At 44.1% G+C, this 16,765-nt stretch overlaps 1 protein-coding gene across 3 annotated transcripts in view; it reads left to right on the top strand.

Moving 5' to 3' along the window:
• The window catches only part of bicdl1 (BICD family like cargo adaptor 1), an 83,767-nt gene that overhangs the window by 11,096 nt on the left and 55,906 nt on the right, over nucleotides 1–16,765 (top strand). For all 3 annotated transcript variants that reach the window (XR_004415732.1, XM_033043632.1, XM_033043631.1), the window contains exon 2: nucleotides 12,695–12,910. Coding sequence is in view for 2 of the 3 variants with exons in the window: in XM_033043632.1 (XP_032899523.1) it covers nucleotides 12,695–12,910 (216 nt within the window). In the remaining variant the exon portion in view is untranslated. The remainder of the gene's footprint in view (nucleotides 1–12,694; nucleotides 12,911–16,765) is intronic.

Genomic DNA, 16,765 nt, shown 5'->3' with positions numbered 1-16,765 from the left:
GCCTCTCCTTACCAGTGACCGCGGGCTTCACGATGTTAAAGTCCACAGGCCTCGGGGTTGGAGCTACGATCCCCGGCAAAGAGATTGCAAGCTCCGCAATGTTAAAGTCCCGCAGACTCCCGTGGCTTGGAGCGCCGTCGGTCTCCAGGAAAGGCCGGCAACTCCACGATGTTAGGCTGCAGTGCGGACGGATATACGATACGGAAAGAAAATTGCATCTCCGTCGAGGTAAGAGATTGGCGAACAAAATCTTTGCGCGCCAATGGCCTGTCGCGTAACTGACGGCCAAAGTGGGACAGGCCCAAGACCCTGGCGCAATGCAACGTCTCACCTCCAACAGCAGCAGAAGCAGGCAAACAATTGCCGAGCTCGGCCTGGGGCTCACGGCCGTTGTGGTCCTGATCCGCCCCCAATTCTACTCCCAGAGCGGAGCCAAGAAAATTGAAGATGGACACAAAATGCTGGAGTAACTCAGCGGGACCGGCAGCATCTCTGGAGAGAAGCAATGGGTGACGTTTTGGGTCAGGACTGAAGAAGAGTCTCGACACGGAATGTCACCCATTCCTTCTCTTCAGAGATGCTGCTGGTCCCGCTGAGTTACTCCTGCATTTTGTGTCCATCTTCAAATGACGTCACGCGCTCCATACGGCTGTGCGGGCGCATGAAATCGCGCGGGACCGTCGCACCTCAACGCGACCATGAGGTCGCGTAATTAGCGTACCAAGGACACGTAAGTGGGACAGGGGCTTAAGAGTTTAAGACCCATTCTGAGCGAGCGATTTACATTCCCAAGTACTGGCTGAATGCTGTATATTCCACATTGTTATGGTTAATGAAACCATGTAATGTTTGTAAAATACATACATTTTCTCAGATTAAAACAATAACCTTTTCTTTGACCCTCATTAAGCATCCACCCTCTTTTGCAAACAAGCAATGAATTAAACATCAGGGTAACAATGATGCTACAAGGAGTGTTGTACCAATGGTGAAAATGTTCAGACTGATCGCTACATGATTATCTGATTATGGTTATTTAGGCAGAGTTTTGTTTCTCGTATCTATTATTAAATCCCTTATGGTTGTTGGATTTTCCATTTTAGTATCTCCTAAACTCTAAATGGCCAGAGCTTTTCATCCTCGTCCTTTTCCAGGCATTATGACAGCATACAAATTAGCATCTTCATCTATTCGGTAGTCTCTGGTGACAATGTTTTCATCTATTCAATTTTTTCCTAGAAAACAAATCTGGACTGGAACTCTGTTTGCTGCAGTCTTCCTTTCATCTTTGGCCTTTCAACGGCTTGTGACACTAAATCGCTTGTTTCATTTAAATCATGCTCCTTCTGTTATTTTGACCTTTGTTATTCTGCATTGTCAAGTCCGTGGTCTAAAGATGTTTTAAATAAATATATTTTTATATTAATTTCCTCACTTTACTATCTTCTTGTAAAACTGTCTTAAGTTATTGGCAACCACTGAACTTTTATAATTTCATCTCACTTTTTGCACTATTCCCCAAATCTTCTGTTCCTGATAAATTACAGGTCCATTATTCATTAATTCGATGATAGATTATAATCTAACCTACTATGTAATTTCATTTACTACACAACAAGGCAGCCACACTGAACAAACCATTCAGAATATTGCCTTTAGTAAAAGAAGAAGGAGGTAAAGGCCCCATTCTTAGTCACGTGTGTGACCAAACATTGTGGAATGCATCTCTTTTGATTCTGAAGGCATCACAGGTATATTGTTTTGTACTGTATATATGATTCTTTTTTTTTGAAGTTTATCAAGTGAAATATTTGTGTTATGCTGACAGTTTGTTTGGGGTCAGAGGTCAAATATGAGTGGTCACGTGTGTGACCTCACACTGAAGCTTTTTTTCATAACTCTTACAAACACTTGCAATTTTTAAAAAGCTACAATGTTCACATCTTCAGCAGACATGCGTTATAGTTCTGTAGGTGGGGGAAAATAGCACTGAATAAGATTAATCTCTTACAATAATTTTTTTTATGTATTACTTTATATGATGCCATTTGGTAACGTGTGTGACATTTTGGTTCACTTTCCAAAGAATGGACCTAAAGGTGAAGTAGGTCACTCAGCCATTTCAGTTATTCTTGGCTTTTGAGTTATAGTCACAAGGTCATATAGTGTGGAAACAGGCCGTTCAGCCCAACTTGCTCACACTAACCAGCATATCCCATCTGCACAAGTCCCACATTTGGCCAATATCTCTCTAAACCTGTCCGATCCATGTACCTGTTTAATTGTTTCTTGAACGTTGCGATAGACCCAGCCTCAACAACCTCCTCTGGCAGCTCGTTCCATGCACCCACCACCCTTTGTGTGAAGAAAATTACCCCTCAGATCCCTATTAAATCTTTTCTCCTTCCCCTTGTTGTACAGCATAGATTGCACGGTAAACACATCCGGTTTACAAATCATTGAATTAGCATTCCTGAAATAACTTTTGTTATTTTCTATTCGCATTCAGTGTTTGAAGACATTTATTGTCCATAAAGTAAACTGGCATTCAATTACAAAGCAATGCTTCAAGTTCAAGTGAGTTTATTGTCATGTGTCCCTGCATAGGACAATGAAATTCTTGCTTTGCTTAAGCACACAGAAAATAGTAGGCATTTACTACAAAACAGATAAACGTGTCCATATACCATGATATAAATATATACACACATGAATAAATAAACTGGTAGTGCAAATAACAGAAAGTGGTTGCTAATAATCAGAGTTTTGTCCGAGCCAGGTTTAATAGCCTGATGGCTGAGGGGAAGTAGCTATTCCTGAACCTGGTTGTTGCAGTCTTCAGGCTCCTGTACCTTCTACCTGAAGGTAGCAGGGAGATGAGTGTGTGGCCAGGATGGTGTGGGTCTTTGATGATACTGCCAGCCTTTTTGAGGCAGCGACTGCGATAAATCCCCTCGATGGAAGGAAGGTCAGAGCCGATGATGGACTGGGCAGTGTTTACTACTTTTTGTAGTCTTTTCCTCTCCAGGGCGCTCAAATTGCCGAACCAAGCCACGATGCAACCGGTCAGCATGCTCTCTACTGTGCACCTGTAGAAGTTAGAGAGAGTCTTCATTGACAATCCGACTCTCCGTAATCTTCTCAGGAAGTAGAGGCGCTGATGAGCTTTTTTGATAATTGCGTTAGTGTTCTCGGACCAGGAAAGATCTTCAGAGATGTGCACCCCCAGGAATTTGAAGTTCTTGACCCTTTCAACCATCGACCCGTTGATATAAATGGGGCTGTGGGTCCCCCTCCTACTCCTTCCAAAGTCCACAATCAGTTCCTTGGTTTTGCTGGTGTTGAGGGCAAGGTTATTGCGCTGGCACCATATGGACAGTTGCTCGATCTCTCTTCTGTACTCTGACTCATCCCCATCAGTGATACGCCCCATAATAGTGGTGTCGTCAGCGAACTTGATGATGGTATTCGCACTGTGGTTCGCTACGCAGTCATGGGTATAGAGTGAGTACAGCAGGTGGCTGAGCACACAGCCTTGAGGTGCTCCCGTGCTGATTGTTATTGAGGCTGACACATTTCCACCAATACGAACAGACTGTGGTCTGTGGACGAGGAAGTCGAGGATCCAGTTGCAGAGGGATGCGCAGAGACCCAGTTCTGCGAGTTTGGTAACCAGTTTGGAGGGGATGATTGTGTTAAATGCCGAGCTGTAATCAATGAATAACAGCCTGACATATGAGTTTTTGTTGTCCAAGTGGTCCAGTGCGGAGTGGAGGGCCAGCGAGATCGCATCCACCGTTGATCTGTTGTGGCGGTACGCGAACTGCAGTGGGTCCAGATTTTTGTCGATGTAGGAGTTGATTTGCTCCATGATCAACCTCTCAAAGCACTTCATCACCACCGGCGTTAGTGCCACTGGTCGATAGTCATTGAGGCACGTCACCTTACTCTTCTTGGGCACCGGTATAATTGATGCCCTTTTAAAGCAGGTGGGGACCTCAGACCTCAGAAGTGAGAGGTTGAAAATGTCCGTAAAAACTCCCGCCAGTTGGTCCGCACAGGATTTTTGAACACGGCCGGGTATACCATCAGGTCCAGGTGCTTTTCGGGGGTTCACCCCTCTGAAGGATTTCCTGACATCGGCCTCTGTGACTGAGACTGAAATGCCATCACAGCGAATGGGGGATCGGGACGGCACATCAGTATTCTCCCTGTCAAAGCGTGCGTAAAACGCATTGAGCTCGTCAGGGAGTGATGTTACACCGGCATTCGAGCTGCCTCCTGGTTTTGCCTTGTAGGAGGTGATTGCATTCAGACCCTGCCACAGCTGCCGAACATCTGTCTCGTCCTCCAGTTTGGAGCAGGTCCCTTTTGGCCTTTTTGATGGCCTTACCAAGGTCGTATCTGGTCTTCGTTCAAGTCCGTTGTCGAGTCCTTGAACATTGCCCAGTCTACAGACTCCAAACAGTCCTGGAGTTGTTCTTCTGCCCCCCCCCCCCCCCCCCCCCCCCCCCCCCCCCGACCAGCTCTGTGCTGTCCTCACTTCTGGGGGTGTGCTCTTTAATTGCTGCCTGTAGGCAGGAAGAAGCAGCACCGCGGTATGGTCGGACTTACCGAAGTGAGGGCGAGGGATAGAACGATAGGCATTCTTGATGGTGGTGTAGCAGTGGTCGAGGGTGTTAGGTCCTCTGGTGCAGCAGGAGACATGTTGGTGGAAGTTGGGGAGTGATTTCTTGAGGTTCGCCTTATTGAAGTCCCCAGCAATGGTGGTAAATGCCTCGGGGTAAGACGTCTGGTGTTTGTTGACCACGGCCTGCAGCTCCTCCAGTGCCAGACGGACGTCTGCCTGGGGTGGGATGTAGACTGCGGTCAGGATAACGGAGGTGAATTCTCTCGGGAGGTAGAAGGGACGGCACTTCACCGCCAGATGTTCGAGGTGTGCTTGCCTTGCAGTAGTTTTATATTTCCTTGCAGATTTGTGTGAGCGACACCTCATGGTGATGGGGATCAGAAGGAAAATTCTCCAACATTACCAAGGAAATATAAAACTACTGCAAGGCAACCATATAAATCCTGAGCTAGATGAATAAGCAACAAAACTCCTTAGACCACACAGCAAGTAGCAGTTTCATAACCAAAAACAATATAGTTTGGGCTATATGTTGAGAATGATATTCTTCTGAATGAATAGTAGCTTGAATGGTTCAGCAGTGACCAACACAATAAGAACAGATAATCCTCCGACATTTTCGCCACCTCCAACGGGATCCCACCACTGGCCACATCTTCCCATCTCCTCCCCTTTCAGCTTTCCGCAGAGACCGCTCCATCCATAACTCCCTGGTTAATTCGTCCCTTCCCACCCTTCCCACCCCCTCTCCTGGTACCTTCCCTTGCAACCTCAGGAAATGCTACACTTGTCGCTTTACCTCCCCCCCCCCCCCCCCCCCCCCTCCATCCAAGGACCCAAGCAGCCTTTCCAGGTGAGGCACCTGCACCTCCTCCAACCTCATCTATTGCATCCACTGCTCTAGGTCTCCCACCGGATCACCTACAAAATCCTGGTCCTCACCTACAAAGCCCTCCACCATCTGGCCCACACATATCTCATTGACCTCCTCTCCCCCTACCAACCCTCACGGTCCCTCAGATCCACATCAGCCGGTCTCCTCTCCATCCACAAGTCCAACCTCCGCAGTTTTGGGGACAGAGCCTTCTCCAGGGCAGCTCCCAGGCTCTGGAACTCCCTCCCCCAACTGATCCGCAATTCCGTGTCCCTCCCCATCTTCCAGTCCCGCCTCAAGACCCATCTCTTCACCTCTGCCTATCCTTAGCCCCACGTCCCCGTCCCTTTTCATCTGTGCATTAATTGCCTCATGCTGTGTTTGTATTGAATTCTGTCTTTACTTTGTGTACTAGTCATGTCTCTACTATTTATTTCATTCCCCTTACATGTTTTTCCTATACATGCTCAATTTTTGTAAGGTGTCCTTGAGACTCTTGAAAGGCGCCCATAAATAAAATGTATTATTATTAACTGCTCTACATCGGTGAGACCAAACGCAGGCTTGGCGATCGCTTCACCGAACACCTCCGCACAGTCCCCATTAACCAACCTGATCTCCCGATGGCTCAGCACTTCAACTCCCCCTCCCATTCCGTGTCTGACCTTTCTGTCCTGGGCCTCCTCCATGGCCAGAGTGAGTCCCACTGCAAGTTGGAGGAGCAGCACCTCATATTTCGCTTGGGTAGTTTACACACCAGTGGTATGAACATTGACTTCTCCAATTTCAGGTAGTCCTTGCTTTCCCCCTCCTTCCCCTCCCCTCCCCTTCCCAGCTCTCCCACAGCCCACTGTCTCCGCCTCTTCCTTTCTTCTTCACCCCCCCCCCCTCCACCCCATCTGAAGAAGTCTGAAGAAGAGTCTTGACCCGAAACATCACCTATTCCTTCGCTCCATAGATGCTGCCTCGCCCGTTGAGTTTCTCCAGCATTTTTGTCTACCTTCGATTTTTCCAGCATCTGCAGTTCTTTCTTAAACATAATAATAAATCTCATTGCTTTCGCTATATTTATACCTTAGGTTTAAGATGCTTTTGAATGGTTCCGTGATCTGCTCAGAACCTTGCATTGCCGATATTTGTTTTTTTTTAATACATTGTTGCAAGTAGATGGAGTGGTGAAGAAGGCTTTTGGCGCGCTGGCCTTCATCAGTCAGGGAAATGAGTATTGAAGTTGGGACATTATGTTACAATTGCACAAAAATTGGTGAGGTTGCAACTGGAGTGTTGTGTTCAGTTTTGGTGACCATGTTATAGGAAAGATGGAAAGAGAGCAGAGAAGAATGTTGCTGGAATACAAGCGCATGAACGTGACGTTAGGACTTTATTCCTTGTAGTGCAGGTGGCTGAGGGATAGGGTGAGTGAACGTACTCATTTTCTGGAGTAGGGTAATCAAGAACTAGACAGCTTAGGTTTAAAGTGAAAGGGCAAAGATTCATGTGAGGCAACTCTTTGACATTGAGTGTTTCCACATTGTATCGCTAAAGTCTAAAGATGTGATTTCATGGTGAGAATTACTTACCCTTATTCCTTGTCTGCCTGAGAATCCCCCAAAATGGATTGTAATAAGAATTTTTGAATAAACCTGATCAGATGAAATGTTTCATTTTGCAGCTCGATAATGGCTTAAGATATTTCTCATTCTGCTATAAATTAGAATCGGGAAGATATGCCAGAAATAAATGTGGATTGATGGATTTTTGGAAGGGAAAGTGGGATAATTTATTTTTATAGCATTGTGGGTGTCGTATTGCAAGAGCACTTTGCATGCACTGCCTACACGTCTTGTTTGATTATTTTTTGTAAGATTGTTTCTCTAATGGCCATCTTTCTTGGGCTAGAAAATTAATCAATATATTCAAAGGCCAAAGGCGCCCGAAAATAAAATGTATTATTATTTATTACCTATATCTGGTAACTTCAAGCTACTGTTTATTATGTGTTGCTTGAAATCCTTAAATTATGATACTATGTCTTGTACCTTAACAGTTAGAAATATTTTGTTGGAGCTTATGTTTAAATTAGGTTATGAGAGATTCATTGTGTATTGATTTTCATTATGGCATGATCTAATTCTGGCTCATTGGACTGCTGCTTCTGGTTTATAATAAAAAAATATTCTGAAACACTCCTGAAATTTACTGGACTAGAAATTCTAGTGCACCCAAATGCACGCAGGGGATGCTATTGCAGTGAGGTTGGAATTTCATCAATGTCACGGCCATTGCTGGCGAGAGATTCCATGTTTTGCATTTGATGATGAGTCGATTGGGGGTTGGAAAGACTTGGTGGATGAAGAATGGGCTCAGCTTGCCAGGAAGTTAGATAGTTATTCTGCAAAGATTGGAGCTGGATGATAGCAGTGGGAGAGGGGATGTGTTTTGCAAGGATGGTGCTGCAGTGATCAGTGCTGAGAACCTTTAGTTTAGTTTAGAGATACAGGGCAGCACGGTGGCGCAGCGGTAGAGTTGCTACCTTACAGAGCCAGAGACCTGGATTCGATCCTGACCATGGATGCTTGTCTGTATGGAATTTGTACGTTCTCCCCGTGACCTGCGTGGGTTTTCTCCGGGGTCTCTGGTTTCCTCCCACACTCCAAAGACATACAGGTTTGTAGGTTAATTGGCTTGGTGTCATTGTAAATTTGCTCTAGTTTGTGTAGGATAGTGTCAGTGTGCGGAAATCGCTGGTCGGCGCGGACTCGGTGGCACGAAGGACCTGTTTCCACGCTGTATCAATCTATACGGCACAGAAACAGGTCCTTTGCCCCACAGAGTCCACGCGAACCAGTGATCCCCGTACACTAGCACTATCCTACACACTAGTGACAATTTTACAATTTTTACTGAAGACAATTAACCTACAAACCTGTACGTCTTTGGAGTGTGGGAGGAAACCGGAGCACATGGAGAAAGTCCACTTGGTCACAGGTAGAACATACAAACTCAGCACAGACAGTACCTGTAATTGGGATTGTAGGCGGGTCTCTGACGCTGTAAGGCAGCAACTCTACTGCTGTGCCACCATGCCATTTGTTGGTTATTAGATACTTTAACTGTCTGGATATGTCAGAGTTATGATTAATAAGTTAATAACACAAAATTGCTGGTATTGTTGATAGTGAGAAGGGCAGTCTTCAGCTACATGATGATATTGATGCGTTAGTAAGATGTGCAGAGCAATGGTCTGGCAGATAAATCAAATTGCATAAATGTGAGGTGAAGCAATCCGGTAGACTTTATTTTAAAAATAGCTATGAAATAGGCAATGAATAATAGGAGCGGAGGGACCTGAGGACAGTACACAGTAGATGAGATGATTAATAAAGCATGCAAAGTGCTTGCCTGTATTTGCTGGGGCTTAGAACAACATAAAACATGTCTTATGCCCCTGTTGGAATATTGTGAGCAATTCTGATCAGCACACTGTGCGAAATAACTGATTTCACCAGAAAGGGTGCAAAGGGACGTCACTGGGATGGAACATTTAAGACTCTGGGGCAAGGCTAGATGAGCTGGGTTTGCTTTCCTTGGAGCAGAGAGGGTTGAGAAGACCCGTTAAATAGACCCATTCTCATAATTTAAACCATGTAGAGTCTGTCATCAATCTTTGTTGCCTTCCTAAGACGTGTTGTCCAGGACTACTCTCAGTGCTTCCAAGGTGGTCTGACCAACATTTTGATTTGTGCAGCTCAACTTCTTTCCCATGAGACCTTTAGAGATGAAGGCCTCCTTCCCATTTGGCTTTTGGACTATCTTCTCCACCTGTCTGTTGTTTTACGATCTCTGGGCCTGCATAGATTTTTGCTTCTCATTATTTTTTAAATGTTCTGTTCTATCTATTTATATGCTCAAATTACGGCATGGCTTTCTCAGTTTGATTAATCTTTTAATATTTTTTTGTATTTTTACTGTGACCTATATTTACAATGCCATGTTTCTGCATCCTTGGTAATTTTAGAATATGTGGCTTTTTATATCCTGTTTGCTAGGTTGTTTATGCATAATATTCCAAATTGATTTCCTACCACAGATACCTGTGAGGCCCAACTTGTTTTGTCCTACCAATTTATGAACCTTTCATTGATCCTGCTGTCTAAGTGAGGTGATACACAACTAATCACCTAACAACTAGACCTTGATCCCAAGAGCCTTAATTTTAATTATCAGTTTTTGCTTAATGCTCTGCATGTCCAAGAACTAACATTCACACTTGCCAATTTAGTGACCTCTTCAAAAAGAAAATGAGCACTGCTTAGTTTTCAATAGTTCGTGATATCTCGTGCGATATATTAGGTTAACAAGTCTATAATTCCTTGGTTTCCAACTTTTCCATTTCTCAAATGGCCTTGGATTAAAACAAATGATTCCTAAATTAAGAAAAATCTTGAAGTTGTGCCAAATGCATAACCCTGAGATTTTACCTAGAGATTTGTCATTCTTTATTCCTATTTTTTAATTACAGTTAATGTGCTTATGTTAATTATGGAGAGTCCCAACTCTAATTCAAACTTAATCATTTCCATGTCTGTTTTTTTTCCCCCTTGTTTCCTTATATTGTCACTGTTGTATATTTTGTTTTAAGGAGGCCACATTGGACTTTTTACTTTAGAGGTACAACATGGAAACGGGCCATTTGGCCCACCGGGTTTGTGCCGACCAGCGATCACCCGTACACTAGTTCTATCCTACACACTAGGAACAATTTACAATATAATCAAAGCCAATTAACCTACAAACCTGTACGTCTTTGGAGAGTAGGAGGGAACCGGAGCACCTGGAGAAAACCCACGCGGTCACAGGGAAATTCCGTACAGACAGCACCCGGACTCTATCCTTGTTTTCCCCCAAATATCATTAAACATTGATCTTGATATATTTCACAAGTTCCTTTTCCTTTATATAACATCTCTATTTAGTCACCATTTATTATTAATCATATCTTTTCCATTCATTAGGGTTTTGGAACGTTTTTATATTTTAATTTAATATTGTCACGGAGAGCCAGTGAGGTCGTATTCTCTGTTTACCTGTTTATCTTTTGTCTTTCACATCTTTGCTCCATGAAGTAATAAACATGTTCTGTGTGATAAATGTCTTTTTTTTTAAATGTTTCCTGAGTTGTCATTTTACCTATTAATATGTTTGCCATTTTGACTAACTCCACCGAATGTCGCCCTATCTAAATTTAGAATCTCCCTTTCAAACATTGCATTGAACTTACTTGTATCTTGGTAGTTATTAGATAAATGATCCATGTACACAGTAAGCATTGATAACTTGTGTGGACTTATTACACGTTGTTAAATCCAATGTGACCTGCCTCCAATTGTTTCTAAAATAGAAGTTGAAATTGTTGCTGAAAACCAGCACTGAACACAGTAGTAATTTCCATTAAAAAAATTACCCTGTTTTTGCAACGTTTCCATGTAATCTCTATTTATGCATTCTGTTAGTTTGCAGCTGCCACCAACAGGCATAAACATGACTCTCACACAGTGTTAAATGTCTTTATGTTTCTTGATTCAACCTATACCATCTCTACTGCCTACGCACCTCATGTCACCATTTTTAATCATTGGAATAAATTCATCCTGAATTACAAAAGCTACTTCTTCCTGCCAGTTCCCCTGTTCTCCCTGTACATCTTATAATTGCCATTTCTGCCATTTTGCCCAATTTTGTACAATTCTTAATCTTCAGTGCATTTTTGTCCCTCCCTTTAGTGATAGACTCGGTCTGTGAAACTGAACGCAATCTGCTTTCCCCATCCTTGAACAAAAAATATCCTTGAATAAGTTTTTGGCGAAATCTTTTTTAAAAAGCTTGGCAGTGTGTTCCTTTCTTCACCTGTACTGTGTAACTGAAATGCTTTACCATGCGAGTTGTTACTGAATGTGTAGGAAATAACTGCAGATGCTGGTTTACACCTAAGATAGACACAAAATGCTGGAGTAACAGCGGGTCAGGAGGCTTTGATTTGTTCTTTTCAGACCTTTTTCATTCATTTGTTCTTTGTACCTTTTCATACCTCTAGTTTCCCTCGCCCCTTACTCTCAGTCTGAAGAAGGGTATCCACCCGAAACATCACCTGTACACATTCCTTTGCCCCAGAGATGCTGCCTGACCCGCTGAGTTAATCCAGCATTTAGTGTTTATCTTTTCTAGTTGTTACTGAAATAGCAATCACACATGCACTCAAAAAATCCTGCAAAAATGAAGGAAGGAGCTCATAATATCAACAAATACCCACTCTTCCCCGTCAGCATCTCTTGTTCCCACATTGGCTTCATTAGCCACCTTGAAACCTACAGAACTGGAGTGCGGGAAGATTGCTCATAGTCCAAAGGGACTGGCTAGGTGTACAGTACTTTGTAGCTTCAAGGTGTAGGTATCGACAACAATCTGCACTGGACCAAACACATTGAAACTACGTCCAAAAAAGCACACCAGAAGAAAAAGCCTTTACTTCCAAGTTAACAGTGTTTTATTGTCATATGTCCCAAAGTGGAACAATTGAATTCTTACTTGCAGCAGCACAACAGATATGTAAACATAAGACTATGTAAACATGATAATCAACAACTAAAAGAAATTCATTATATTACAAAAACTAACAATAATATTGCAAAGACAAAAATGATTGCATCAATATGCTGGATACAGGACAGATCTTCAGAGGTATGCATGCCCAGGAATTTGAAGTTTTTGTTTCTCTTCACCACAGTCCTGCCCACGAAGGTAGGTTTTGTGGATCCTCGACCTTCCCCTTCTAAAGTCAGCAATCGGTTCCTTGGTTTTGCTGATGTTGAGAGCAGGTTTGTTGTTTTGGCAACCATTCGGTCAGTTGATCGATCTCCCCCTCCTATACTCTGACTCGTCATCATCCATAATTCGTACAACAATGGTGGTGTCATTGGCGAATTTGAAGATGGAGTTCAAACTGTATCCTATCTTTGGTATAAACCAGCATCTGCAGTTTGTTGTTTTTTTTTACATTTTTGGATATAAGGTTCTAGAGTAAATCACCGTAAACTACAGTTCATGCTTCCAAGTTCCTACCTCCATGAATTTTTGTTCTCTGCTTTTTAAAAAGAAGCTCAAAGGTGACATGTTTTTCTGTCTCTCGTCAGCATCTGGAACAGGAAAAGCATGAATTGCGGAGAAGATTCGAGAACCGTGAAGGAGAGTGGGAGGGTCGGGTGGCTGAACTGGAGGGCGACCTGAAACAACTTCAAGATGAGCTGGAGAGGCACCAGGTCCAGTTACGTGAGGCAAACAAGGAGAAAGTAATAGCTTTGCGGGAATTATCTGAACAGAACCAACGGCTCTTAGAGCAGCTCACCAGGGTAAGTCTAGCAATGGATGGCATTCAGGAGCACACTTTGATGCACTTCTCTCCTTTAATTTCTTGCACCAGATCAAATTTGATATAACACTTGCGCAATGTGCTATTTAACTTTTTCAAATAAAGGTAAAGGGATACTGTAAGTGGAGATAGGATATAGAAACAAAGAACTGCAGATGCTGGTTTATACCACAGGTAGACAAAAAGTGCTGGAGTAACTCAGTGGGTCAGGCAGCATCTCTGGCGAAAAGGGGTCGGCGATGTTTGGGTCAGAACCGTTCTTCAGACTGAGGATTTCAGGTGGGGGGGGGGGAATAACAGGAGACGCGGAAAGACCAGGGCCGGCAACAGATGACCTCTGGGGTTGTTGGCTAGAGAAGGTGTGATCTCAATGGGATACATTGTTGTGAACTGAGAAGGGTCTCGACCCAAACCGGACCCCATCCATTTCCTCCAGAGATGCTGCCTGACCTGGTGAATTACCCCAGCACGTTTTGTCTATCTTCTGTAAGTGGAGATAGTATTTGTGCCGAAGTAAGCATTGCACATTATTGTAGGGGTGGCATACGGGGAGTAGAGAGTTCAGCAGAATGCAAAACTAAGGACAGAATGACACAGTGTTATGTTGCCACTCCGGTTGATTATGGTGGTGTATTCGGAGATGTATTGACAAGGGATGTACCAGCGATGTTGTGTTGGAGCAACGGTCTCAGGGTGCAGAAATACAGTGCGTAAGCATGGTGTTAGGGAGGTGGGGAATGATATGTAATAATGAAAATTTTAATCCTGAAAAGATTGCATATTGTACTGCATAGATTACTTAATTTCTAAAGATATAATGAAGGTATGAAGTCCTTGCAGATAGTGTACTTGCTGTTACCATGGAACCGGAGCTCCTCAATCGTCTTGAAACTTATTTTAAAATTGCTGTGTCTCAGGCTTGTCTTTGGTGGTTATTGGCCTGTGCTGATTGCTGCTCCAAATTGGATATTCCTCATTTAGTTTTAAATATGTTTTTAAAAATGTTACATTTTCTCAAATATAATGGGTACGTGGACAGGAAAGGTTTGGAGGGAAATGGGCCAAACACAGGCATAGGGGGCATCTTCGTCGGCATAGATGAGTTGGGTGGAAGGGCCTGTTTACATGCTGTATGCCTCTATGTTCATAAGGAAGTAAAGACTGACATAGCCTTCATCTAGGGTACACAAAAATGCTGGAGAAACTCAGCGGGTGCAGCAGCATCTATGGAGCGAAGGAAATAGGCGACGTTTCGGGCCGAAACCCTTCTTCAGACTGATGGGGGGTGGGGGGAAGAAGGAAGGAAAAAGGGAGGAGGAGGAGCCCGAGGGCGGGAGGATGGGGGGAGACAGCTCGAGGGTTAAGGAAGGGGAGGAGACAGCAAGGGCTAGCAAAATTGGGAGAATTCAACGTTCATGCCATCCGGACACAAGCAACCCAGGCGGAATATGAGATGCTGTTCCTCCAATTCCAGGTGTTGCTCACTCTGGCAATGGAGGAGACCCAGGACAGAGAGGTCGGATTGGGAATGGGAGGGGGAGTTGAAGTGCTGAGCCACCGGGAGTTCAGGTAGGTTATTGCGGACTGAGCGGAGGTGTTCGGCGAAACGATCACCCAACCTCCGCTTAGTCTCCCAGATGTAAATCAGCTGACATCTAGAGCAGCGGATGCAATAGATGAGGTTGGAGGAGATACAGGTGCCTTCATCTATGTTGGATCCCATTGCATATCCATGTTTATTCACTTGTTAGATTTTGTAACTCGTTACATTTCATATAGAAACTTAATTGCAAACAATTTAGTTGGTGCTCAGCTTCACTCCGTTCCTAACCAATGGCAAGTCTGAAGAAGAGTCCCGACCCGAAACGTTACCTGTCAACAATCACCAGAGATGCTGCCCATGTTACTCCAGCACTTGCCATCTTTTTGTGACTCAAGGCCCCACAATTATTTCACCCACTAGAGATATGGAGGTAGATATGTGAGTGAAAGAAAGGCTGTGCCTCACTTCAAAAATGACTATGAAAAATTGTTCCTGTTTCTATCCGTATAAAAGCAGAAGTAAGAGTTTGAATTTCTGAAAGCTGAATTATTTTGTTTCTAAAATCCAAATATCCAATCTCAATGAATGTATTTGCTTGGTGTTTAACTTTCTGCTCATTGTTCTCCAACTCTTGTTGAAGTCTGATTATTATTTATTTTTAAGTGTGATCCTTACTGTATGCCAGTGAATTTATTCCAGTGACTGTCTGCAACAGGATAGCTGAGATCAGCGAGTCAGTGTGGAAGATTGTAAGGTGTGAACCTGCATCCTACCACCATATGGCACAAAGCAGTGCATATGCATTATTTGAGCATTATCTCCTGCTGGCTCTAGAATATTTACATTAATTTGATCAAAGCAAAATAATGTTTTTAAATCTTATTGATATTTTCTAAGAAAAAGTTCTGAGGTGCTATTCTTCCAATAACTATGTATGAAATCCCCATCAACAAAGTGGAAAAGCTGGAAAGAATGATCAGCACACACGTGAAACAGTGGCTTGGACGTCCACGATGCTTAAGTGCTGTCGGACTGTAGGGGAGTGACAAATTGGAATTGCCCATTTCAGGACTTGTGGAAGAGTTCAAATGCACTAAAGCAAGGTTGGTCATGACCATCACTGAATCTGAAGATACTGTTATTCGAACAGCAGCCCCCAGTGTGGCAACGGGGAGGAAGTGGGCCCTATCTGAAGCCGTTCAGGGTGCTAAGTCTGCTCTTCATTTCTGGGATGTGGTTGGCCTAGTCCAACAAGGGAGAGCCTGACTCGGGCTCGTCCCAAAAGCTCCTCAATCGCACAAGGCAACATCAGTGCAGAAGAGAGCTTGTGGTGGAGGAGGTGAGAAGACGGGAGGAGGCAGAGCGACACGCCAAGGCTGTCTCAATGGCCAAGCAGGGCCAATGGACTAACTGGGAGAGCCTGGAAAAGAGGAAACTCAGCTGGCGTGACATCTGGCAAATGGAAGGATTTCGGTTAAGTTTTGTCATCAGAGCCACTTATGATGTTCTACCATCACCCCAGAACCTGAAGCAGTGGTTTGGAGAAGACCCCGCTTGCTCCCTTTGCCAAGCACCTGCATCACAAAGGCACATTTTAACAGGATGCACCATGGGCCTCGGCCAAGGGCGTTACACTTGGCGGCATAACCAATTTCTCAGACAGCTGGCACCAATCCTGGAACAGAGGCCTAAGATCACAAATTCTTCCAAACAAACATCGGCAGGAAATGTCCACTTCACAACATTTGTACCTACAGGCCAACCTCCAGAGCACCAGATAACATCAATGGATGCAAGCATTCTGCAGCCTGCTCAGGATTGGAAGATGGAAGTGGACTTGGGGAAAAAAGGCTTGTGCTTCCCCCAGACATTGTGGCTACAACACTCCGGCCAGACATGGTCCTGTGGTCCACAACAGCCAAGTTGGCATACATTGTGGAATTGCCAGTTCCATGGGAAGATGGTGCTGAAGAAGCTTATGAGAGGAAAAAGACCAAGTACTCTGAACTGGCAACTGAAGCTTCCCAGAATGGCTGGGAGACCAAGATTTTCCATGTCGAAGTGGGATGCAGGGGATTTGTTGCTACATCGATGACCAGGCTATTAAAGAAAATGGGGGTGAGGGGTCGCTCCCTCCAACAAACAATCAAATCATTATCAAATTCTGCAGAAAAAAAGCAGCAATTGGATTTGGATCAAAAGGAGAGACAACAATTGGGCTGCAAGATGAAGGCAGGAGGGTATGGAATTGAGGGGGGTGTAACTGGGACGCCAGGTATCACCGTTGAGCCC

The sequence above is a fragment of the Amblyraja radiata genome, chromosome 25 (genome assembly GCF_010909765.2).
Source record: "Amblyraja radiata isolate CabotCenter1 chromosome 25, sAmbRad1.1.pri, whole genome shotgun sequence".
In the NCBI taxonomy this organism is placed as follows: Eukaryota; Metazoa; Chordata; class Chondrichthyes; order Rajiformes; family Rajidae; genus Amblyraja; species Amblyraja radiata.
The sequence above is the reverse complement of the archived record's forward strand: the minus strand, read 5'-3'. Positions and strand labels throughout refer to the sequence as shown.